The 25,412-nt window shown below is 47.6% G+C and overlaps 2 protein-coding genes across 2 annotated transcripts; one reads left to right on the forward strand and one right to left on the reverse strand.

The window, feature by feature from the left end:
- The first annotated feature begins 754 nt into the window (after positions 1 to 754).
- Positions 755 to 6,224, forward strand: LOC120223488 (transmembrane domain-containing protein TMIGD3-like). Its single transcript, XM_039221659.1, is given in 5 exon segments — positions 755 to 791; positions 2,300 to 2,323; positions 3,830 to 4,048; positions 4,051 to 4,176; positions 6,169 to 6,224. Coding segments are annotated over 5 exon segments (462 nt in total).
- Positions 6,225 to 15,049: 8,825 nt separating this feature from the next.
- On the reverse strand, positions 15,050 to 19,745 carry CUNH1orf162 (chromosome unknown C1orf162 homolog). Its single transcript, XM_039221635.1, has 8 exons — positions 19,656 to 19,745; positions 19,148 to 19,282; positions 18,124 to 18,236; positions 17,906 to 17,953; positions 16,634 to 16,691; positions 16,078 to 16,172; positions 15,746 to 15,813; positions 15,050 to 15,595 (listed from the first exon to the last, which is right to left on the reverse strand). Exons 4-8 carry the CDS (start codon positions 17,940 to 17,942, stop codon positions 15,434 to 15,436), a joined length of 420 nt encoding a protein of 139 aa, XP_039077566.1. The 5' UTR covers positions 17,943 to 17,953; positions 18,124 to 18,236; positions 19,148 to 19,282; positions 19,656 to 19,745; the 3' UTR covers positions 15,050 to 15,433.
- Positions 19,746 to 25,412: the final 5,667 nt, after the last annotated feature.

Genomic DNA, 25,412 nt, shown 5'->3' on the forward strand with positions numbered 1-25,412 from the left:
CTGAGGGTCAGGGCCACTCGGGGCTGGCAGACCCCCAACCTGCTTGCCACATGCCATGTTCACCTGTTTGAACTCTGGGCCCCTCTCTCCTTGCCTAGAACACCCTGCTCCTTTTTCCTGGGCTGATCGGAGCATTTGCCAACTTCATGAACCACATTCATCAGTTGTTAGAGAAGAGGCAAAAGAGGCAAAAAAGAGACACAGGATAACTATTATTTGGTGAGCACTTTCTATGCACTAGGTACTTTGCATACCTTGATCCTGACACTCTCTGGGGTAGGTGCCACCACTATTACCATCTTCACTGTGCAGAAGAAAAATGGAGGAATAGAGAGGCTAAATAACGTGTCTATAGTCAAACAGTGAACAAGTAGCAGAGCCCGGATTTAAACTCGGCCCTGCCTTTTGGGAGAACCCAACTCCTCACCACCTATCCTCATACACGAAGAGGGAATTGTAACCTCTCCAAAGTCCAAACTCTCAAGTTCATCTAATGTACGATTAGCAGACACATGGATACAAATTAGGGTTTGTATGCTCGAGCACTGCCGTGTTTGGGGACTTTTGCCTTAGGTACCATTGCTGATCTCTAATTAATCAGGACACCAGGCAGGGATAGAGCTCCAGCTGCATCCTGCAAGCACTGAGCGTGGCTCCGGAGATTCAAGGGCGCGTCTCTGGGTTGGCCTATGCACATTTGCAGTTGCGGGCTTTCTGTAAACAATGAATATATAAACTTGATGAGAGCAGTAAGATGGGATTTCAATTAATCCACTTCAAAGAGGATAAGTGTACTGAAGATGGTTTTTTTTTTTTTTTTTTTTATTAGTTCTTAGCTGATTCTGAAAGTTTATCCTGACCACAGTCTAAGGCCAGGGCACGATAACCATATTTATCTAGTTAACATTTCATTTCAGTAAAGGTCCCTCCCCATCACCCCAGGAAGAAGAACACTCTCTGGGAAGCTGAAAAACTTGTGTCTACTTTCCTACTGATGACAAACTGAGTTGGTCACCCACCCACCCACTTCCCTGCACTGCCCACAATCTATCTTAAAGGCAATGACCAGACCTGGACTCCACTGTCCCTGGAAGTGTGGGAGGATACCTTCATCCCAGCAGCCTCCCCTTCAACATTTGGGGATCTATTTTCTTTAAAAATCCGAGGGGTGCCTGGTAGCTCAGTTGGTTAAGCGTCCGACTTCGGCTCAAGTCATGATCTCACGGTTTCTGAGTTTGAGCCCCATGTCAGGCTCTGAGCTGTCAGCCTGTTTCAGATTCTGTGTCTGCCTCTCCCCTGCTCATGCTGTCTGTCTGTGTCTCACTTTCAAAAATAAATAAAGATTTTTAAAAATTTTAATAAAAATCCAAGTGCCAGCCCCCAAACTTCCACAAATTTTCCCCCTTAAAGGGATCCCCTTGTTTGATTTAAGGCTTTCCCTTCAGAATTAATTCTTGTGCATAGTTAAAATGCCCCTTTAGGGTGAGGCCCCAGGTTTAGTGTGGAATTTTCTGGTGACCCTGTTGCCCTCTGCTGACCAGAAACCACCACTGCCGGTTGGACCCTTGAGGGAAGTGCTGGTGAGTTTTCAGTCCCAAACACAGGCTGCTCCACAATTTATAAACAACCTGTAGTCCGTTGCTGTAGTAACACTTAACATCTACTGTTTTGGGAAATTTGATTTAAAGGGACCACTTCCCTCAAAACAAAGCAGCAGCCTGTCCTGGGTCATTTGGTGTCAGAAAAGGAGCAGTAGCCTCATCTTTTTCTGAGTTTCAGGAAAAAAAAAACTTCTTTTCCTCTCTTTTCCCTTTCTTCTCCTCCCCACTGCTCCCCTCATCCCTTTTTCTTTCTCAAGGCCACTGCTTAGCAAATCCACTGAGGGTTTATAGGGAATTGCATTTTTAAAAATAATTTTTATATGTTTGTTTTTTGAGAGACAGAGAGAGGCAGAGTGTGAGCAGGGCAGGGGCGGAGAGAGAGGGAGACACAGAATTCAAAGCAGGCTCCAGGCTCTGAGCTGTCAGCATAGAGCCCAATGTGGGGCTCGAACTCACGAACTGAGAGATCATGACCTGAGCTGAGACCTGACGCTCAGCTCAACGGAATGACCCACCCAGGCGCCCCGGGGAGTCACTTTTTTTTTTTTTTTAATGTGCTGTTTTGTTTTGGTGAAATGGGACTGTCCTGAGCTAAGATATTCCGCCAGCCCAGCAGAAGCCCATAAAATGAGAATGCCTTTTGGAGTGGACTCCGAAAAGATGAACTAAGTATTCCCGGTGAGGGGCTCGGGTGGAAGTGGTGAGCTCCACCCTGGTTTCAGGTTTAGAGATGAGTGTCACAGGAACCTCCTCCAGGCTGTCTCCGGGCTACATCCCTCGGCTGGGACTCGGGGAACCAGCCTTGGCTCTGCTGCCCCCACCCCCTGGCGCGCTGACCTTGACAGCTGTCGTGCCTCTCCCTGGGTCAGCGTCTGGGCCTGTAAGCTGGGCATCGCCCCATCTTCCTTGTGAGGTTGGTAGGAGAACAAAACATCAAGTCACATCAGTTCACATCAGCAACGTGGGCCTGCCATGCGGGCTGGTCTCAGGCAGCATCCGAGGGGGGCCTAGCTGACAGAGAGGGGCCCCTGCTCCCATCTCTGCTCCTTGTTCAGATACCCCCCACCCCAGCCACCTGCTAGGGGGACACGGTGCGCATGACCTCCTCGCCACACAACGTGCAGAGCTGCCCGCGCAGGTCTTGTCCGGAGGGAACAGGAGGTTCTCGGCTCCTAAGGACAGAATGGGACCCCCTCTGTCCCCAGCCCGCTGCAGCCAGCAGAAGCCTCTGAACCTTCTCACTTTCTTCCTGAGGGTCCACAGCGGAGTGGGGGGCTGGGGGGCGGGGGAGCAGAGGATCTGCTAACAGTGAGCCTTGGGCTCCTCGAGCCCCCCAACAAGAGACGGTGAGAGGCCTTCTACCTTCTTGCACGAGATCCATGTTTGGTGCCCCCCCTCCAGCCAGGGAACAAAACTTCTCCAGGGCTGCTGCACAAGCTTGCCAGTCCCGCCGTAACAGACGCCACGGATGGGCTGGCCGAAGCCACAGAATCGATTTCTTCACATTTCCAGAGGCTGGAGAGTCGAAGATCGAGATGTGGGCAGCTTTGTTTTCTGCGGACACGGCTCTCCTTGACTGGCAGAGGGCTGCCTTCTCCCTGTGTCCTGCCAGGGACTGTCCCTCGGCCTGTTTTCTGTGTCCTAAACTCCTTTTTCTTTAAAAATTTTTAATGTTTTCTTTTCTTTTTTTTTTTTTTTTTTGAGAGAGAGAAAGAGACAGAGTGCAAGTGGGGAAGGGGCAGAGAGAGAGAGGGAGATACAGAATCCGAAACAGGTTCCAGGCTCCCAGCTGTCAGCAGGGAACCTGACACAGGGCTTGAACCCATGAACCGTGAGATCATGACCTGAGCTGAAGTCGGACGCTCAACCGACTGAGCCATCCAGGCACCCCCTAAACTCCTTTTTCGTAAGGACACCAGTCAGGTTGCATTAGGGCTCATTCTAATGATGCCATTTTAACTTAATTACCTCCTTAACGGCTCAATCCGTCACATTCTGAGGCACTAGAGGTTAACACTTCAACGTGTGAGTTTTAGGGGGACATCTTTCCGCCATAACAGTCACTAACTCAGAACTGGCAAAAGAAAAAATCGGCCTCCAATGCTTTAACTGATTTTGCTCCAGAATGTCAGTTGCTGCAACATGTTTTAAAAAATGGTGGGGCGTGTATGTGTGTGTGCGTGCGTGTGCACACACGTGTGCCTGCACACTCACGTGTGTTTCGATAGATGCCATGGTCATGGACGAAAAGGCCAAGGAAAGCTTTGTGCTGGACACAGCTTCTGCCATCTGCGAGCACAACACCCACGAGAAGGACGACCCCAAATTCTGGTACCGAGGCTATTTCTGGGACTTCTGCACCATCACTGCTTTCACACCCAACAGTCCTGACCACGTGGCCCTGAAGGACACAGGAAGCCAGCGCACCATCACTGTGTCCTGCCCGACCAGGAGGATACGGGCTGGCACTGGTGTGGCATCCTGTGGGGCTTTGCCAGGGACCACATAGATTTTACAGAGCTGGTAGCAACTGACAACAGAAGATGTCTCGCCAGTGATTTTTGGTCTGGGAAAGGTAGGGAGGCCAGGGGTCTAATCAGGGGTAGCCCGCAGTCATGGGTGTTCATTGGTGTGGCACAGACTCACCGGGGCCAGGGAGCACCGAGTCAGGCTCCCCCTGGGTTCTTTGGGGTAACCTGGCATCGCCTTTTCTCCAAAGTAGGGTGGGTGCTGATGGTGCTGGGGATTAACTTGGAATTTGGGCAAGAGGAGGGTGTGTGGGCTCAGGGGTGCTCTTGGAACCCTTCCCTCACAGCGAGCTGGCTCCTGGCAATTTCGAGAGGCTCATGGGGGCTGACGGGTGGGAGAGCTCTGTGTTGCTGGCCAGAAAAGGCTCAGAGGTTGTCACTACACGTCTGTGCCCTGTGGCCAACCTAGCAGGCCTAGAATCTTAAAGATCTGTTTCTTGAGAGGTGAGCGAGGCTGTGTAAAATGAGCTGGGTGTCTGGATGAGCACCTTCAAAGACTGTCTGCTGAAATAGTTGCATAATCGACAGGGGTAACTATCATGGCCAAACTGGTCAGGAGGGCAGTTTACACCGGGAGGCTGTTGGGTGGGCGTAGGTTGAACCGGAGCCTGTAGCAGGGGTCTGTCGAAGCCGGCCCGGGCTGGACCCAGCTCTCGATGCTCACCAGAATTCCTCTGTGAAATGTTGCAAACCTCTTTGTACATCTACTCAGGCAAAGAGCTTATGGAAAGCTCTCGCCTTTCTCTTTTTCCTTCCATGGCTTCTCAGTGTTTCCATTTCTAGAAGGGACGCCTTTCTATCATAATCCAGAACACAAGGCCGGTGGGAAAACAAACCGAGGACATAAGGGAAGCGAGAGGAAGCCTCCTGCTGCTAGAAAGGCAGTCTTGCTCATACTTGACCCAACTAGCAATTTGTCTAATAAGCATCTTACTGAATGTGCAACAGCCTTCACACCTAAAATGTTTCTCCTGCATTGTTTCGGGCTTGGGATGAAAGAGGTCTCACCTAAATGTGCTCCTCAGTTTCAGTGAAACACAGACCCGAGCTCCTCCCGGACTAGATTTGCCAGAGAAGGCAATGTGCGTGGCCGTGGCCGAACTTCCCCCACTGGGTTTCGGTGGCTGCCAGGAGCACAGTGTGGCAATGATGCCACCTGTCGCTCCATTCCTTAAAGACTCGACTGGCCCCCTTGTGCCACTGGTACCATCGCCTTCAGCCTGGGACTCTCTAACCATGGGCCACTTCGAGTCCACCCAGGGCTTTTGTGCATGTCTGGAAAGGTGGCCCTTCCTCCAGGCGTCCAGTGGCAGGGCGTAAGACGGTGGGCTGGATTTCAGCCCCTACTTGTTCCTTCCGGCTTCTGCCCTGCACAGGGCGCCTTTATTCAGCTACACTCGTTGCCTCTGCTCCACCCAGCCATTGCCCAGAACACTCATTCTCTGGGGACTGAATGACGGGCAGAGACACAGAGATGCAGAAGGCGAAGGGCAGGCCCGGGGACTGGCCTCGCTTGACCCTCCGCCCGCCCTTTCTGCTGCAGACCTCTCTCCAGTAACAGGAGCGGGAGCTGCAGGGCAGCCAATGTGCACAAGGCCAATCCCTGCAGGGGAGTCGGACCTTGAGTCGAACCCCTAACAGACCGGCGTTAGGGGGTGAGAGGGACAAGGACAACAGTGTGGCGATTGATTTGCACCTGCTGCCCTTCAGCTGCGTGTTGGTTCTCCGCCTGAACTAGGTAGCATCAACGTGGATGCGTGGTTTCTTTCAGAAAAGTACAGTTTAGGACTCTTGAACGCAAGTAGCGAAAAGTCCCTCTCCTGATGTTAATTGAAAAGGCAGATCCGTCCTAAGGGGAGAGTGGGGTCGCGTGCATGAAGGGCAGGACGCGGCACCCCAGAAATGGTCTGGAGTGTCTTCGGGACTTTGTCTCTGATCTGCTGCTCTCATGTGTGTTTGTTTCCTCTCTGTCTCTCTCTCTGCACTGCCCTTTCCTGTGGCCATTTCTAGCTCCAGAGTTTCTGTCTCCTCTGTTCCAGAGACCATCCAGTCCAAACCCTGGATGCTCCTGCTCTGGATCCACGTTCCTTTCTGAGGAAGGGGCTCAGCTCTGCTTGGTCAGATCGCCAGCCTGGGGTCCGAACAGGCATGAAGGGACATGATGGCCAGGAGCTACTGGACCTGGGTGGGGGCAGGGGCGGGGCAGAGGCACAGATCCCAGGAAACGGGATGCTGAGCCCAGAACCAAAAGGTAGTTTCTTTTTAATCAACGTGAAATCTGTGATTCCTTCCAGGATGTCGGTTCTCATCATCTGCATACTGATCACAGGCTTGGGGGTCATCTCTGTAACTAGCCATTTGTCTAAGAGGAGGAGAAGCCAGAGGAATAGACGGGGGGTGGGGCCATTGGGGATGGGGATTAGGTGAAATGAAAGGGGCCACAGAACAGCTTTCACGTGAGTGAATGTGTCCCTCCTCTGTTGCCCGGAACCATGAAGGTCAATGCAGTCAGCCCACAGGCAGGGGTAGATTCTGCTTCACGGTGACAAAGGCGTGGGTCCCCATGTGTGCAAGGTCCCGGCACGCAGGCTTGGGAGGCGGCCTTACTCTTTGATTGAAAGTTTTTGTTCGCCTAGAGGGACTTATCGAAGGACCTCTGGGGCCACTGGATAAGCAGACAGAAAAGTCTCCTTGAGAAGTGTCAGGAGCAGGAGAGCACAGGCCATTGGCCTCAACTGTAGTCTTAAGCCAAGGGAGGAATGGCTCTTAAGCTTTGTGCCTCCTTCTGCCCTGGGGCAATTACAGGTACCGGCATAGCTAGAAGCCAGAAAACCAGTCAAGTTTCTTCTGTGGTCCCCACACCTCTGGTGAGTTCCTTCCTTGGTTCTTCCTGGGCCCTGGGCCCCACAGCCCCCTGATCTTTAGAGATCTCCCTTCCTAAACAGAGAACAGGAAGTCTCTTCAGCAGAGACTGTGTGGACCTGTCCACCTTTCCTTTGGGGCAGCATCAGAAAAACCAAAATCCTTAAGACAACCATGTGGTGATTCTGCTAACCCTTCAAGTGGATACAGGCTAGAAAGAACGTCGTATACGGGTGCCAGTGCTTGGCCAGTAGAGTTTTTAAAATTTTTATTTTATTTATTCTATTTTTATGCTCAGAAGCCACAGAAGTACCTTGGGCAGTGGAGAGACTGTAGGCATAGCTACAAAACAGACTCCCACCTCCCGTGGGTGTGGGAGGGCTGAAGAACATTTCAGAGAATGACAGAAAACACACGCACATGTGCGCGCACGCACACACACACACACACACACACTCACACATGCATGCATGGCAATCCCTGCTGAGGAAACACAGGGTAACGCCGGAGGAATCTGAGATTCACAGCTGAGGCTGTGAGGTCTCACATCCTCCCTGTGATAATTTGGCCCCATGTGAAGCAGGAGCCCTAAGAAATCAATGGTCCTCTTCGAGCTTTGGGAACCATGGACGTGGGGACTATAGACGAAGCAACATCTTTCTCAGTTGTACCCAAGACCACTCCCTTTGGGACACAATTGTACTCTAGGTTTTTGCAAAGACCATGGTCACTTCTTTAAGACATGATCTTGGGTAACTTGTCGCTTCTCTGGGCCTGTTTTCTTCTCTAGAGATTGAGGACCCCATTCTCATACTCCCCAGGAGCTTTTAATTCATACATTCACTCATTCTTTCAATACACAAGGACCGTGCTAGATGCCGGGGATAGAAAGACGAGCCAAAGACATAGCATCTGTCTTCGTGTCACTTATAAGACAGAGTGGGAGGGAGACAAACTATCACACAGATGAAAAATCTGCCCACTAGCATAAGGACTCTACAGGAGAAGCACATGGTGTTGTGGAAGTTGCGGCACCAGAGTCCAACCCCATTCCTTTGTAGCCAGGAGAGTGCAGCCTGTTTTCACCCCAGCAGTTGAAACATGGCAGCCGGAAGCAAAGGCCCTCCTGACTCTGACATTCCTGGGCTCTGAACGGGTCCCGTTGCATATATCACCGAAGCTTGGTGGGAGGTGAATGGAGGCCCCATGTACCAAGCTTCCCAACTGACTGACTGATGGGCTTCGAAGCAATGACAGCTAACTTCTGCCCTGACGATAAACTTTGGTGTTTAGGCCCCGTAAAGCCACCACAAGAGAGTTAGCAATTTCTACTGCAGAAAACAATAGGCAGAGGTAGGCAACAGTTCTCCTTTGTGTGTTACCCCCAAAGTAGACAACTCTTTGTAGCTCCGCTCAGGTGTCCTGATTCCAAAGAAAATGGTTCATTCTGAACAGACATGACTGAGGATTTCTTTCATTTAGTTTATAAATAAAGTGATGCTACCATGGAGTCACCATGACAAAGGGTCCACATCTTGGGGATGGATTGTGATCTCTCAGGTGTTCTGAAGGACCCCCTAGCTTGCCAGCAATGGCTTGCAGTTAGGTGAGAACAGCATTAGCCACAGGAGCTGTGCTAGCCCATGCCTGAGCAAGGCTGCGGCCACGGTCAATAACATCTCAAGATCTTAGTTCCCACACCCCCGGCTAGCTTCCAGGTGAAGAGGGGGCAGCATCTTGGTCAGGGGACCAGGAGACCCCTTGTGTTTTATTGGTTCGCCAATAAATTCCTCACCAGTGTCGAATGAACTCTAACTTGTTCATGGGACACTAATGTGACTAACTTCTCCTGGGATATCATTGGAATGGATATCTGGAAAAGTTTCAAGTATAGTATTGCAATATCTATTTCTGCATTGGTATTAGATTCTGTCCACACCCATCGGGCTAAATCAGCATTTCTCAGATCTTCTTGGTGAAAAGATGGTCCTCTGTGGGAAACTGCCACCCGACTGAATGAATGCCACTCTTGACTCATGAGAAACCGAGGTGTGGTGGGTGAAACATTCAATCAAAACAGGAAACACAAATAAGACCGAGGCATCGGCAGCTGTGGGTGCAAATGAGGCTGTACTGTCATTGATGGCAGAATTACCTAAGCTCTCAGCAACCACCTGCATGTCTGCGCCCTCTCTTCCCATGTAAAGACTTTTCCTGCAATTTCAAGGGGTTCCCAGGGGCTCCCCATCACTGCCTCTGCTGCCCTCCTAAAAAAAAAAAAAAAAAAAAAAAAAAAACCTTTTCTGATATCTTGCAGTAGGGTGCTGGCCAGTGTCAGTGCTCAGGATACTCAGCCCTGAGGTCAGGGTGGGGCTGGGGCAGGGAGACTGACTCTTGCCACAATTCAGCACATGCTCTGCACATTTAGGTCCAGGCTCTCACGGGGTCTTCCACCCTAACCCCTCTGTCAGTGGGAAGCTCAAAGCTACCCAGCAGCCCGATGGGAAGGGGCAGGGGTGCGGGGACCATCCCATTCCCACCATCCTCCCTGTTTCCTTGTGGCCAGACCCCCTCCCTCCCAGAGTCTCAGCGCAAACAGCATCAAAAGTGTTGCCTTTTCCGTCAGCTACAAAACAACTCCAGGCCCTCCTCCGTGACCATGGTCAAGCACAAGCCCGCCGGTTCTACAAATAGCAATCCAGCCTGGGCCTCGTGGGGCCATCTTGCTGCATAAGCCAAGACAGCAGGCATCAATCTTCCACGACAGATGAAGACATCTATCATTGTCTTGGAAGATGTATACTTACGAATCTGGAGAGCCATTTCCCTGGAGAATCCTACAGGTTTGTTCTGATTCCGTGAACTAAGGTTCTAGAGCCTTTTTCTCCTTCCCGTTCCTGGCACTGACCTTTTGAATCTACGGTCTATTATTTAATGGTTCATTTCATCCTCCAGCAAGGCCAGGGGCACACTAGTTTTCACCACAGGGAGACAAAACCCAAAATTTTGTAAACACAGGGCTCTGCTACTGAAATTGGGAAGTTTCTTTTTTTTTTAATATATTTTATTTTTTTTTATTTTTGAGAGAGAGATAGAGACAGCATGAGCAGGGGAGGGTCAGAGAGAGAAGGAGACACAGAATCTAAAACAGGCTCCAGGCTCTGAGCTGTCAGCACAGAGCCCGACGCGGGGCTTGAATCCACGAACCGTGAGATCATGACCTGAGCGAAGTCGGATGCTTAACTGACTGAGCCACCCAGGTGCCCCGGGAAGTTTCAAGAAGAGAGAAGGAAGAGCAATTAATGTGATACTGCATGTCCAAGTGGGTGGCCCCAGGACAATGCTTACCCCTCCTCTTGGAGCCTTTTAAAAAGCACTGGCTCTTAACTGGAAAGCTGATGTGGCTTCTAGCTTCAAAGGTCCATAGAGTTGTTTGCTGTCAGCCCCGAGTTTGGGAATGGCTGACAGCCAGAGAGCCCTCCCTGAGGTGCCCTCCACAGCCAGCGACAGAAGAGCCTCTACTGCCTTCCCAGGGCTGGGCACTCTGCCATGCTGTGGCCTCTGCACTGGACTATGTCCCCAAACCATCTTTCTCCTCGGCTTGTTTGCTCCCGCACTGGACCCCCTCTTCCACTGCCTTCTCAAAATCCAGCCGTCAGGGGGTGCCTGGGTGGCTCAGTAGGTTAAGCATTCAACTTTGGCTCAGGTCATGACCTCGTCCCTCGCATCCACGTGTGGGGGGCAGGTTGTCACACTGCCCTGTCGTCCAACCCTTCCAACCTCTCAGAGTCTGGTCTCATTGTCTCTTACTGGCCAGCTCTGGGGAGGATGTGCCACGTCAAAGCAGGGGATGCGGAGAGGAGTTGGCCCTCTAGAGATCGCGGTTTGTAAGTTCAAGCTCGGCATCAGGCTCTCTACACTAACACCATGGAACCTGCTTCAGATCCTCCATCTCCCTTTCTCTCTGCCCTTCCCTCTCTCTCTTTCTTAAAAATAAATAAACATTTATTTTAAAAATCCAGCTGTCAGGAGCCACTACTCCATCTCAGAATGCACATGCTCTCTCGATTAGGTTACCTGACTTGCTAGTTTCTCTGCCATTCTACCTCTGGGTGGGCCAACTTGGCATGGAGGCAAAATGCCAAAAATCGGAAATTGGAGGACTGGACTTAAATGGTGTCTGTCATCTAGTAGATGCCAGACATTGGCTAAATTAACCAATTTCTTCAAACTTTAATTTTCTTACCTCAGTTTCTTAAAATATTACCTAATGTATTTTTCAAAGCTTATTTATTGTAAGAGCGAGGAAAAGAGTGAGGGAGGGGCAGCAAGGCAGGGGGAAGAGAGAGAGAATCCCAAGCAGGCTCTGTTGTTTAGCACAGAGCACCATGCAGGGCTCAAGCTTATGAACTGCGAGATCAGACCTGAGCCGAAGTCAGATGCTTAACCTACTGAGCCACCCAGGTGCCCCTATTTTTAAAATTTTTTTTTAAACATAGTTTATTGTCAAATTGGTTTCCATACAACACCAGTGCTCATCCCAAGTGCCCTCCTCCATGCCCATCACCCATTTTCCCCTCTCCCCCACCCCCATCAGCCCTCAGTTTGTTCTCTGTATTTAAGAGTCTCTCATGGTTTGCCTCCCTCCCTCTCCTTAACTATTTTTCCCCTTCCCCTCCCCCATGATCTTCTGTTAAGTTTCTCCTGTTCCACATGAGTGAAAACATGGTATCTGTCTTTCTCTGCCTGACTCATTTCACTTAGCATTATAGCCTCCAGTTCCACGCACGTTGCTACAATTGGCCAGATTTCATTCTTTCTCATTGCCATGTAGTATAAACCACATCTTCTTGATCCATTCATCAGCTGATGGACACTTAGGCTCTTTCCATGTTTTGGCTATTGTTGAGAGTGCTGCTATGAACATTGGGGTGCATGTGCCCCTATGCATCAGCACTCCTGTATCCCTTGGGTAAATTCCTAGCAGTGCTATTGCTGGGTCATAGGGAAGTTCTTTTGTTAATTTTTTGATGAAAAATTTTGTTAATTTTTCCAGAGGGGCTGTGTAGGAGGGTGCCCATTTCTCCACATCCTCTCCAGAATCTATAGTCTCCTGCTTTGTTCACTTTAGCCACTCTGACTGGCGTGAGGTGGTATCTCAGTGTGGTTTTGATTTGTATTTCCCTGATGAGAAGGGATGCTGAGCATCGTTTCATGTGTCTGTTGGCCATCTGGATGTCCTCTTTGGAGAAGTGTCTGTTCACATCTTCTGCCCATTTCTTCACTGGATTATTTGTTTTTCGGGTGTGGAGTTTGGCGAGTTCCTTACAGATTTTGGATACTAGCCCTTTATCTGATGTGTCATTTGCAACTACCTTTTTCCATTCCGTCGGTTGACCATTAGTTGTGTTGACTGTTTCCTTTGCCGTGCAGAAGCTTTTTATCTTGATAAGGTCCCAATAGTTCATTTCTGCCTTTGATTCCCTTGCCTTTGGAGACGTGTCGAATAAGAAGTTGCTGCGACTGAGGTCAAAGAGGTTGTTTCCTGCTATTTCCTCTAGGGTTTTGATGGTTTCCTGTCTCATGTTCAGGCCCTTTATCCATTTTGAGTTTGTTTTTGTCCATGGTGTAAGAAAGTGGTCTAGTTTCATTCTTCTGCACGTTGCTGTCCAGTTCTCCCAGCACCATCTGTTAAAGAGGCTGTCTTTTTTCCATTGGATACTCTTTTCCTGCCTTGTCAAAGATTAGTTGGGTGTATATTTGTGGGTCCTATTCTGGGTTCTCTCTTCTAGTCCATTGGTCTATGTGTCTGTTTTCGTGCCAATACCATACTGTCTTGATGATGACAGCTTTGTAGTAGAGGCTAAAGTCTGGGATGGTGATGCCTCCTGTTTTGGTTTTCTTCTTCAATATTACTTTGACTATTTGGGGTCTTTTGTGGTTCGATACAAATTTTAAGATAGCTTGTTCTAGCTTTGAGAAGAATTCTCAGCAACAGATTTTAAAATGTCACTAGCTCTTGCCAAATTACCTCCATAGCAATTGCATGCATGTCTTGCTTCCCCACAGTCCTACCCAAACTGTTTGTTAGCAAACTTTCTGGATGTTGCTAACCTCATTGATGGAAAATATCTAATTGTGTTTTTAATTACTCTTTCTTTTATTATGAGTAGACTTGAGTATCTCTTTATATGTTTAGAAGCCATTCATATGTCCTTTTCTCTGACTAACCCAGACCTATCGTTGGTCCTTTATTTTCTACTGAGTTGCTGATTTCTTCCCTGTTGACTTACAGGAACTCTTAATATATTAAGAAAATTAGCCTTTTGGTTACATGGTGCTTTGCAAATATTTTCCAAACTTCTCATTTTGAATGGCATTTTGTAACTCCAGTTAATCAGTCTTTTCTGGTTTATTGGCTTCAGGTCATACACGTGAAGTGTGCACCATTCTGTTTTTAAAATTCTCCTATATTCTTCTAGTACTTTTTTTAAAAATGTATTTATTAATTTAATTTTTAAAAATTTTTTATTTATTTTTATTATTTTGAGAGAGAGAGCATGCACCCCTGTGCAAGCAGGGGAGGAGCGGGGGGGGGGGGCGGAGAGAGAATCCCAAGCAGGCTCCACACTGCCAGCACAGAGCGCAACGCAGGGCTCAATCTGACGAACTGTGAAATGGTGTCTTGAGCTGGGAAATCAAGAGGCGGACACTCAACCAACCAAGCCACCCAGGTGCCCCTCTTCTAGTACTTTCATAATGTTTTTACAGTTAAATTTTTGATGTATCTGGAATTTATTTTGATTTAAGAAGGGAGGTGTGGATTCTGATCTTGTTTTCATCCATAAGGCTACCTACCTGTCTAAACACCATTTATGAATAAACCAATTCCTCCCAAATGATTGGATATGCCAGCTATGTCATACTCTCAATTTCCTCATGTATTTTGATCTTTATCTAGTGTTTTCATTCCATCGCACTCGTTTATTCATGAACCATGAACATGTTTTATTAAGTCATACGTGATAAAACAATACTTCTAGTTAGCTGTTAGGGGTAGCCTTCCCAGATCACGTTTTTTAAATTTTTTTATAGCTTTTTAATTATTGTTTTGAAACAGAGATAGAGCATGAGCAGGGGAGGGGCAAAGAGAAAGGGAGACACAGAATCTGAAAGAGGCTCCAGGCTCTGAGCTGCCTGCACAGAACCCGATGCTAGACACGAGCCGAAAGATCCTGACCTGGGCCGAAGTCGGAAGCTTAACCGAATGAGCCACCCAGGCACCCCTTCCCACATCACTTTATTTGCTTCTTTGTATAGATTTTCCTGGATTTGTTTTCTCGTTTAATATCTGTACAAGAATTTTAGAGTAACCTCACTGAGTGAAAAAGAATCTTATTGGTATGTTTACTGGAATTGTCTATGGGATTATGCATTAGGATTTAGGGGAGTTAACATTTGATCTTCAGTTCCCATGTAACATTGCTTAGCGTATCTTTTATGCTACAGCAGGGAGGTGACTTGAATAGTGCTTTACGCAACAGCGGCCTTGTATTTATGTAAAACTCTGGGAGGTACAAAGTACCTAAGTAGATGACATCTCACTTATTCTCACACGAAGAGGTAAGTATTATTCTGTTTTCAAGATGAAGCAGTCGAAGCTTTAAAAAATTTAACACACTTGGGGCGCCTGCGTGGCTCAGTCGGTTAAGTGTCCGACTTCGGCTCAGGTCAGGATCTTTCGGCTCGTGTCTAGCTCTGTGCTGACAGCTAGTTCAGAGCCTAGTGCCTGCTTCAGATTCTGTGTCTCCCTCTCTCTCTGCCTCACCCTCTCCCCAACCCCTCAAAAATAAACAAACATTTTTAAAAATTTAAAAGAAAAAAAGTTTAACGCACTTACTCAAAAGAATGCAGCTAGTAGGTGCAGAGCTTGAGACTGGTGTCCCCATCAACCCTGAGCTTGATCTAGAGTCCCGTCACCTCTGTGAGGCTCTCTGGCTCTGCATGAGTTCTGGTCTCTGGAGGTGATGGGGACAGACAAATGCAGGAGGGGCCAGCTTTGCAGGGGGGTTGCTTTTATTTGTAGTTCTTGCTAGCTTGCCCAGCTGGGTGACCTCTCCCAAACTGATCAGCGGCACTGAGTGAACGGAACACCCTTTGTGCCCTGAGCTCCGCACCACCACACACTTAGGAAGGGGACGAGGGAGGCAGTCTCAGCCCTCCAGGGTCTGTCAGGCTGTCAGTCCAAGCAGCAGGGCCAGCAATCTTTTCTCAGGCCAAGGGAAGGAAGGTCCCTTGGTCTTCAAACACGCTGGATGCTTCTAACACTGCCCAATCACACCCAAAACAACTCCCAACCATAGTCTGGCCCAGCTGTGGTCCCAAATTTGTCCAAAGGGAAAGTGACATATAAAGATGGAGCGGAGATAAGAGGGACTCTCGTCAAGCCTCACTGAGAAGGTCTGCTGAGTTTGTCACTTTGATCTGAGAGTAGACAACTGTGTCCAAGCCGGCAGGATGTTTCTCAGTCAGGTGATTGCTCTTTCCTTCTGAAGCTTTGAAAGTCATGCTGGCATAGGTAAGTGCTTCCTCCGGGGGTGAGAGCTGCAGAGGCCAGAGGAGGAGGCATGAGTGAGTTCAATTTGGAGGAAGGTGTCTCTTTAGAAGCCATTTGGAAGCTGTGGTCACAGAGGACCAGAGATCAGAAGAACCCTTCAAAGATGCACTTGCCCGGAAACAACGTGGTCATCCTACCTTGGCCGGAGGATCTTGGCCGGAGTGAGGATCTAAGGGAGGATCCAGGGCCCCGAGACTAGAGTGACCTGCCGCAGGTGCCAGGAGAGAGAGGGACAAGTGTCAGCAACGGGGCCCGGAGGGATGGGAAGGCTTTCCCTGCGGGCTGGGGCGAAGGGGTGGGTGTTACAGGTGGGAAAAGTAGAGGGTGGGAGGGCAGGGGGAGGAGTTTGGGGGTTCAGATCCTCAGCCTGCAGACAGGCTGAGCTCCCTGGGTTTTACTCGCCCTCAGAGCTGACTCTGTTCTCAGGGACTGAGCAAGAGGAGCAGTCGGTCTCTGAGAGGCCACTTACATTTCCTGCAGCTCCGTATGACGAAGAAGATAAGGGCCAACAGCAGCAATGTCAGCAGGACCCCAGCAAAAAAGGCCAGGAGCAAGTACTGTATGCTGTGTGGGCAAAGGGGGGGATAGTAAACCACTGGACTTTCTGAAGGCCTTTGCGGAAGGCCAGAGGTCATCTTTCCCACCTGCGCAGAAGTCCCTGAAATAGCTTTCATGTTTGTTGGGTGACATTCACTCAGCTTTTTGCTTTGGGTTCCAGAACTATTTGAGGCCTCAGTGAAAACCATGGGCTCTCCCCCCCCACCCCCAAATCTTCATAGGTACCCCCGCACAACAGGTTTTATCTATCAGCTGAGGGGCTTCATGGGTCTCTTGAGCGGTCTCCCCTCCCTGGGGAATCCGGCGTTAAGCAGCACACTCTGAACATAAAAAACCATTCAGTTCTTCACCTGTTTCTGGCCCCCTTTCCCCAGACCGCCCTCTTAAGTCCCTCCTGTTACCCTCCTAAGCTGCCAACACAAAAGTCAGGGCCATGGGGCACGAGACGAGATGGGTGGAGCACTTACTTGGTGCCCTCCCAGAAGGAGGACGTAGGTGTTGGGGCTACTGTGTGGCTTTGTCCGTCTGTGAGAGACCAGGAAGGGGATTAATGCACCTGTCGCGTCTCATGAATTCTTCCAGCTTAAGTGTCCCCAGGCGCCCCACCCTGTCCAAGCAGCCCATGGAAATAACTGATGGGGGGGGGTGCACACTCTGCAAAAGGAGAGGGGCGCCTGAGCAGCCCAGTCTGTGAAGTGTCGACTCTTGGTTTCATCTCACGGTCCAGGAGTTCAAGCCCCGCTTCTGGCTGAGCACAGAGCCTGCTTGGGATTCTGTGTCTCCCTCTCTCTCTGCCCCTCTCCTGCTCATGTTCTCTCTGTCTCTCAAAAATAAATAGACATTAAAAAAAAAAAAAGGGGGAGAGAACAGTGTTTCCTAGATCCTGGATCCTTTCATGTGAAAATCAGAGTTGGGCACCTGGGTGGCTCAGTCAGTTGAGCGTCCGACTTCGGCTCAGGTCATGAGCTCATGGTTTGTGGGTTCGAGCCCCGTGTCAGGCTCTGTGCTGACAGCTAGCTCAGAGCCTGGAGCCTGCTTCGGATTCTGTGTCTCCCTCTCTCTCTGCCCCTCCCCTGCACACGCTGTCTCTCTCTCTCAGAAATAAATAAAAACATTAAAAATTTAAAAAAAAAGAAAATTAGAGTTGGAACTCAAAAAATAATCAGCTAAGCCAAGGAAAGAGGAGTCTAGTGTTTTTGTAGCCCCTTTGACAAACAAACAAATGTCTCCCACGGGCTCCCTTAAAGATTTAATAGGCCCCCTCGGAAGATATGCTCCCTGGGACTTAAGCCACCAATCTCAAGGCAAGGGAGTAAAGAACCAAAAGTGAAACCCAGAACTAGCATTTCCCAATGTTTGGAGGAACTTGGCCTTGTAAACTGCTACCTATTTTAGTTTGTTCCTTTGTTTGCAGGGCAGCTTTTAACAGTGAGTAGCCAAAGGGAGCAGCAGGGCATTAATGCCTGCACCATAAACAGGGGGCCAGTAAGGGAAGGGAAGTGTAAGGTCATAAGCTAACCAGCTGGTCTGGCACTGAGCACAGAGACACACTTGACTCAAACTGAGAGGATCAGATTGTTCTCGCTGGTTCCCTTTTCCTCTCTTCTGGGCGTTAGAGTCTGCATCAAGGTAAAATTTCATTCTCCCAACTGCAGAATCCAATGTGATGTCCCATCCCAGCTCTTCAGTCCATATTAACTCAGTAGTGGGGCAGGTAACTGTGTCAGCCCTGGACTTACCATTCTTGCATTCAGATGCAGAATGGCCTCCTCCCATGCCGTCTTCCCCTAAGAATAAAAAAACATTCCTCTTAGAAAGCCCGGAAAGGAAAGGTTAACAAAGGGGAAAACTCTGACAGTGTGATTTTAATATCAGAGCAGTAATGACAAGAGAGACGCAAGTCATGGTGGGTGTTCTAGTGAGGTCAGGGGTCACAGACTTCACATGGTATGGTTACCAGTCCTCAGCTGTGCACGTCCAGAAATGTAATCTTAGCAGGGCACCAGGAATAGACTGATTGGTCCAGAACTGACTCACAGCAAGTTAACTCACAGGAGACTGATGTATAAACTGAAATGACATAAGGAACATGTTGGTGTCACCAGCGCGTTCTATCAGAACGTACAAGAAAGCCAGTTAAAACCACAGTTTTTCTTGGTAACCATTGACTTAAACTAAGTATGGGAGAAGATGAATGGATGACTTTAAGATTGAACATCATATAAGTCTAATGTATTTGGTCGAGCATTCTTCATATCTTTTGTTGTTATTTTTACTGAGTTTTTTTAGTCATAAATACCCCTCCCATGCCACTTAAGACTTTCTATAGGCATTTTTAGTGGTAATAGGTTTTTCTGTTATAGTTACATCCTATAGTGTGCTTAACCAGTTCCTTCGCTGATGACATGGTTTCTACTTTTATAAATAATTTACAAATTAAATAAAATAATAAAACAATTTTAGGAGACCACAATTCTACTTCATATTTAGGCACAAAAATTCTGATAAGAATTTTTGGCTCTTCTCATCCCTGCTGTATTTAAAGGTAATTGATTTAGGCCACAAATGTCATCAATTATTTGTGTTTAATTGTTCACCTTTCAAAAGTGAATTAATTTCCAAGTCCTTGAACATGGAGAGGGTCGGAAGAAGGACACCTCATTGCCATGTACCAGTTACAACAGCCACAACATTAAATGCCTTACCATCGACCAAATAATGTAACCCGGATCATAACAAAAGTGTCAACAGGGAAATTTGGTGAGAACACCAAGACTCGAGAAATAGGGAGCCCACCACCCGCAGCAGAATCTTCCGTGGCAACAATGTTTCTAGCACTTTTCGCTCCTTTTCTAATTTAAAAGTCAACGTGCTCTTTGTAAAGCACCATAAAATATTTAGTATAGAGTATTTTTGAAATATTGAAATATGTGTCTGCGCTGAAAAGACTCTGATCCCCTAGGAATTTATTCCAAACTTACCACTGGGGAGATGAGAGACGAGAGGATCGTAGGATTCTGTAAAACCTTAACCTTCACAGGAATGGCTCTGAATTTACCACCATCCCAAAGTAATGTCACTGGAGCCACCTTTAAAATATTTTGGGCCACCCCACTCTGAAAGACAAAACCGTCACACACAGTGCTGCAAGAAAATAACTACTTACAGATCCAGGCCAAGAAAAGCAGGAAACACATTTCCATTTGAAAACAACACTCCAAACATTTGACAGAGCATAATTTAAAATAGAAACAGCTTGATATCTACTTTTCCACATTTTGCCAGCGGAGGGGGGAAAATCTTACTGATTGCCACAAAAGCTACCAACTAAATGCAGCCACTCAAAATACAACCCTTCCCCCACCGAATAAAATTAAACAGAACAGAAAAAAAAAAAAAAAGGAGAACCACCACTAAAAATTAGATGACATTTTCTTTTGCTGAATGATTATTTCATCTAGATTAAAAGCGTGGGGATAAAGGCATTACCTTCTAAGAAAAAGTCCGGTCATAAGATGCCAGTCGTGTAAGACTGAACCTTTTACTTGCTTCCGTGACTTATTACTATTTTTCAGAAATGACGAAATGATCACTACTATTGCCACGGTCAAGCTGTATGTCGCAAAGATCTTATCTGGGTTTGAGGGCAGACTTCCTCTTTGAGGCCAACACTCTTTATATATTTTTTAAATTATTTGTTATAATAACATATATTTTTTAATCCCATAAACAGCTTCTTGTGTATCTTTTGACCCATGAACCCTAGAATGTAGGGGGTTAGACAAGTTTATTTCTAATTAAGTGTTTATTAGTATTTAACCACCGTGCTAGATAAGGTGAAGGTCACAGCAGGATGAGATTATCAGTGACACCAAGCATCTTAAAGTCTCATTAGTTCTAACCGGGACGATGAGGTTGATAAGTAGACAGACACAGAGAGCACTGTCAAGAGCGAGGGGCTAGCTGGGCAGCTTCACTTCATGAAGTGTGTTAACAGGTATGGCGATCCCTTCAAAGGGAAGACGAATCATTTATTTCTCACAAAACGTGAGACCATGACCTGAGCGAAACCAAGAGTCAGATGCTTAACTGACTGAGCCACCCAGGTGCCCCATGAAACATTTCTTTATAAACATTTATTCATAACATAATGTTAATAAAGGACTCTGCCTCTTAAAAGGGGTAGTAAAATGTAGAGGCAGGATGAATTTAGAAAAATAAACATAGGGACTTAGAAATATTATCTAAAATGTAATTTGTGAAAAATTTACTATTATGAATTCACAGATATTTAAGAAATTTGGAGCACGGTAATTTCTAAGAACACCACAGCGGGCCTGATTTCCCTGTTGTGTTTTGTTTGACATTAGAAGAAAACAGCACCTTCAGAGTGAAATATGATATTTAAAGGGTTCAAAAAGTATGAAAAAAGAAAATAATCCCTGAAATTATTTTTACGTATTTCTTTTACAAAAGAGTGTCCTCAATTTAGGGAGTTTATGAAAAATAAAGCAAGAATTCTCATGCTTATAAGGCTAAAACTATCAAAGGAAGAGAGAACTCAGTGGATTATCCTCTTAGTAACTCAAACTATTGAAATAGAGAAAAAACACCTTTAAAAAATTTTTTTAATGTTTATTTTTGAGAGAGACAGACAGAATGCAAGTGGGGGAGGGACAGACACACACACACACACACACACACACACACAGAATCAGAAGCAGGGTCCAGGCTCTGAGCTCTAAGCACAGAGCCCAGTGCGGGACTGGCACCCACGCACTGTGAGATCATGACCTGAGCCAAAGTCAGATGCCCAACTGACTGAGCCACCCAGGTGCTCCCAGAACACCTTTAACTTGGAATTTCTATCTCTGGATCGTTAATCAAGAAATGCATACTATTTTTTTTTTTTGGTATAGTATTTGAAAACAACAAACGTTTAATAATTTGGAAAAATATGTAAAATAGTAATACATACAATCACTAAAAAACAATAGTGAACTGGGTGTGATGGGTATTTCAGAGAACAGGGCAGAACATCTCCGCGTGGGACCTACTGTCTACTTGGGAAGAGAGATGGCTGATTACCGATGGTGTTGAGGGCCATGGACCATGCTAGGGAGTAAATGATGGGAGAACATCCTAGATGAAATGGATGACCGAGATGGTCTGTCCAAGGAGCAGGCCCTGAGGACGAGAGAATGGGAAAGAGCTGGCCAGCCAGAGGGCCTGGGAAAGAAGGTTCCAGGCAGAGGGCAGAGCAACTCGTGGGCCTGGAGACAAAGGAAGAGCTGACGGGGTGGGTGGGGCTGCTGAAATCAGGCCAGGCTTTGCGCAGATAGGCCTGGAGCTGGGGCTCTGGAGCCTCGACGCGATGTGATGGAGCAGAAAGGAACCACGTGTAAGGAGTGGCCCAGGCCCAGGACTGGTTGCTGGAATTCAGGGGATGTATTTCCGGGATATGAGCAAGGTTCCAGAGTGGGCATTTGGAAGGAGGGGGAAGTAAAAATAGTTACCCAGATCCCAGCCAGACTGTGGGGGTCTTTGAATCCAAGCAAAACACATATTGTAAATATTAATAAGGAACCACTGAAGGTTTTTGACTTGGGACATAATATGATAAACATGGCCTTTAAGGAAGATTGTGCCACCTCATATAGATAAATTATGGGTAGAGAAAGAGGCAAGGAAGTCAGCTAGGGGAATATGGCAATAGTTTAGGTATTTAATAGGGACATGAGCACCGGGAATGGGGAGGAGCCCACCTTCCAGATGTAAGGAGCCTGGACGTTGTAAAAGTTGGAGCCTGCACACAGGGAACAAAATGAGCAGGCTGTCAAGGTTTTGAATCTCAGGGGCTGAGAGAATTCATTTTTTTTTTTAATATTTTTATTTATTTCTAGGAGAGAGAGAGAGAGAGAGACAGCGTGAGCAGGGGAGGGTCAGAGAGAGAGGGAGTTACAGACTCTGAAACAGGCTCCAGGCTCTGAGCTGGCAGTCAGCACAGAGCCCGACGCGGGGCTAGAAACCACGAACCGCGAGATCATGACCTAAGCGAAAGTCAGACACTTAACCGACTAAGCCACCCAGGCGCCCCTGAGAGAATTCATTTTGTCATTCATTCCAAAATCATTTGTTGAGCATTTACTGTGCGCCATGTACTTACATCCTGAGGACATAATGGTGAGCCCAAAACAGCCTTTTCATGCTTCTTGAACTTTCAGCCTAGTAAAGGAGGCCTATACCACCCAAGGAAATGATAAACTGTAATAATTCCATGTGCTGTGAAGGCCGAGGATCCCCACTGTATATGCGTATGATACAAGGAACCAGGGAGGGCTTCCTGGAGGCAAAGCAAGCCAAAATTCTAAGTGTGAGTTGGGGTTACACTGAGTCAAGATGAGACAAACAATTTGAGGGAACAGAATGTTAAAATTCAAAAGCCCTGTGCCAGAAAGGAGGGTAGGAAGTTCAAAAAAGAGGAAAAAAGGCTGGTATGACAACAGCTGAAAGCAAGGAAGCCTGTGACTAGGGAGGGCGGGGCGGCGGGGAGGGGGACCTGGAACGTGGTGGGGGGAAGCTGAAGAGGCAGGAAGGGGCCAGTTCCCTCAGAGCTTTTGTTTTTATTGTAAGAGAAGTGGGTTGATCTACACTAGAGGGATATAATAGGATATAATAGAAGCGAGGGTGACGCGATCAGACTTGCGTTCTCAATCGCTGAATCTGGGGGAGAGGAGCAAACTGGAAGACAATGGGTATGAAAGGACAGGCTGGGAGATTACTGCAGTGACCTCATCGAGGGATGAATAACACTAACTCGGGCGAGGGTGATAGTGATAGAGAAATGAAGAAGCGTAAGTGAATTTGAGAGACATCCAGGAAGGTGGTAGCAACAACAAGGAAGGGCAAAGTCAGACCGTGACCAAAGTTGTTACCAAAAGGCTGACTGAGGAAGAAGAGCCAGAAGGGGAAACACCAGTAGCTCAAGACTTAAAGCAACGATTTTATTTATTTGATTGTTTATTTTTGAGAGTGTGGCGGGGAGGGGCAGAGAGAGAGGAGAGGATCTGAAGCAGGCTCCATCCTGTCAGCTCAGAGCCGAAGCGGATGAGTGGATGTTGAGACACCCAGGTGCCCTGAGACGTAGAGTGACAATTTAATTAATTAATCAAACATTGACCGAGTGCCTACTATGACCCAAATGCACTGCCAAGTTCTGGAGTCAACAGCATAAAGAAGCATTGTAGATGCTATGCTGACATCTGCACAGGTTGGAGGGGGACCCAACACAGAAAAGGCTCAGCTTACAAAATAAGGAAGAAAAGTGAGTGTCACCGGAAGCATCGTAGAGGAGATGATGTAGGAGTTGCGTCTTGAAAGATGAATCACGGTTTCTAGGCAGGCAGACGAAGGAAGCGTATTCCAGGTAGAGGGACTGCATGAGCAAACACGCGCTTTGTCATGTCCATTACAGTCCAGGAAATGCGAGTGTTTTACACGGCTGCTGCAGTGGGGAATGAGGGTCAGGTGGGGATGGAGAACGGAAGAGGAAAGGCTGGAGAGGAAGGGCAAGACCAGGTGATGGAGGACCCTACACACACCTTAGCTTAGAGGAAATGGAGGGACTGCTGAAGAGGAGTGACATGGTCACATTTAGATGTAGGCAACAGAGCATAGGAGGGGCTGATTGGGGGGCCAGGCAGTGGGGGCAAGTCCTTTGCCACTGCAGAGCTCTGGCCAGAGGAAACGAGCACAGGGAGGAAGAGATAGGGCAGAGAGAGGTGATGGGTCTAGTTATTTATTAGTTGTGAGAGGAAGGTATGGGAGAGGAGCTCAGGGTTACTCCCAGGTTTCTTCTTTATATCACTGATTAATAGCGCAAATATAGAAGAAAGGGGTGTGGGAATGGGTAAATAATGCATCCCTCTTGGACACATTGACTTTAGCAGGTAGGTGGATGCACAGGGCTGGGGCTCATGAAAGAGATCCAGATTTGTGGCGTGGACTGTGCTAGTTCTCACCACAGCCGGTTCTCCTCTCTTCCTGGCCCAGAGCCGCACCTGTGGTGGTGCCATGTGACTAGTTCCGGCCAGGAGACTATGAATGAAAGTTATGTTTTCCCTTTTAGTTGAAGCATTTACTTGCTGAAGTAAGACCTCCCTCCCCTGACCCCTTCTCCTGCAGGGTGATCATGGAGGTTTGGCAGTGAGAAGGGAAGGTTGAAAGCTCTAACACTGGATCATTGTGTCATCACATGGAGGACAGTTTCTCAGGAGGGTCACTTGGGCCTGCGGTAGATTCCTTATGAACAAAAATAAGCTTTTCCACGTTGACGCTATGGAGATTTGGGCACAGTTCTTATCTCACATGTGCTGTTAGAAGCCAGGGAAGAAAGGAAGGAAGGAAGACAGGAAAACTGCGGCCAACAGTGCCAGATGCTGTTGAGAGGGAGGTCCAGTAACATGAGGGCTGGAAAATGTGGATCAGATTAGGAAACTAAGAGATCATCATCTCTTCTGTGAATGTAGCTTAAGGTTGGCAGTGGTGGGGTATAAGACTTCAGTGGGTTGCACAGTTGAAAAGAAATCCCGGGACATAGAGCAGACTGGACCTTGAAAGAGATCTTGTTAAAGAACACCGATAAATGCTGGATAAAACATTTTAAACACCATCATTTAAAAATGTGTGGCTTAACTAGATGTTGGAAATCCTCAAAGGTGGAAAGGAAGCACGTTGGGTGAGAGCTGGAGCTAGTGTTCGTTCGCTTGGGCAATAGCTGGTAATCTTTGCTGAGCCAGACCCAGGGGCAAAAGGCCATATGCAAGAGATTGGGAAACAAGTCTAAAGCCCGCACAAAGGTGGGGATTTGCTTCGGACCCTCTGTAGGGACCCACAGTGGGTAAATCAGGAAAAGACTCATGCCACAGATGGAAATGGTAGGGATCCTTGGTGTACCAGCTTTGGACAGCAGCATAACAAATGATCACGCATTTAGAGGCTTAAGAGAGTGCACACTTATTATCTCACGGTATCTGTGGGTTGTAGGCTTAGGTTTGGTTTAACAGGGTTCTCTGCTTCAGGCCGTCACCAGGGTGCACTTCAAGTATTGGCTGGGGTCTTAGTTTCATCAGAGGCTTGGCTGGGGGGAAGATCCACTTCCAAACTCTATTTGTTGGATGAATTCATTTCCTTTTGGCTGTATGAGCGAGGGCCCCAGCTTCTTACCAGCTGGCTGTTGGAGTCTGC

Source organism: Hyaena hyaena, unplaced genomic scaffold (assembly GCF_003009895.1).
Source record: "Hyaena hyaena isolate Hyena2069 unplaced genomic scaffold, ASM300989v1 scaffold_993, whole genome shotgun sequence".
NCBI classification, from domain to species: domain Eukaryota; kingdom Metazoa; phylum Chordata; class Mammalia; order Carnivora; family Hyaenidae; genus Hyaena; species Hyaena hyaena.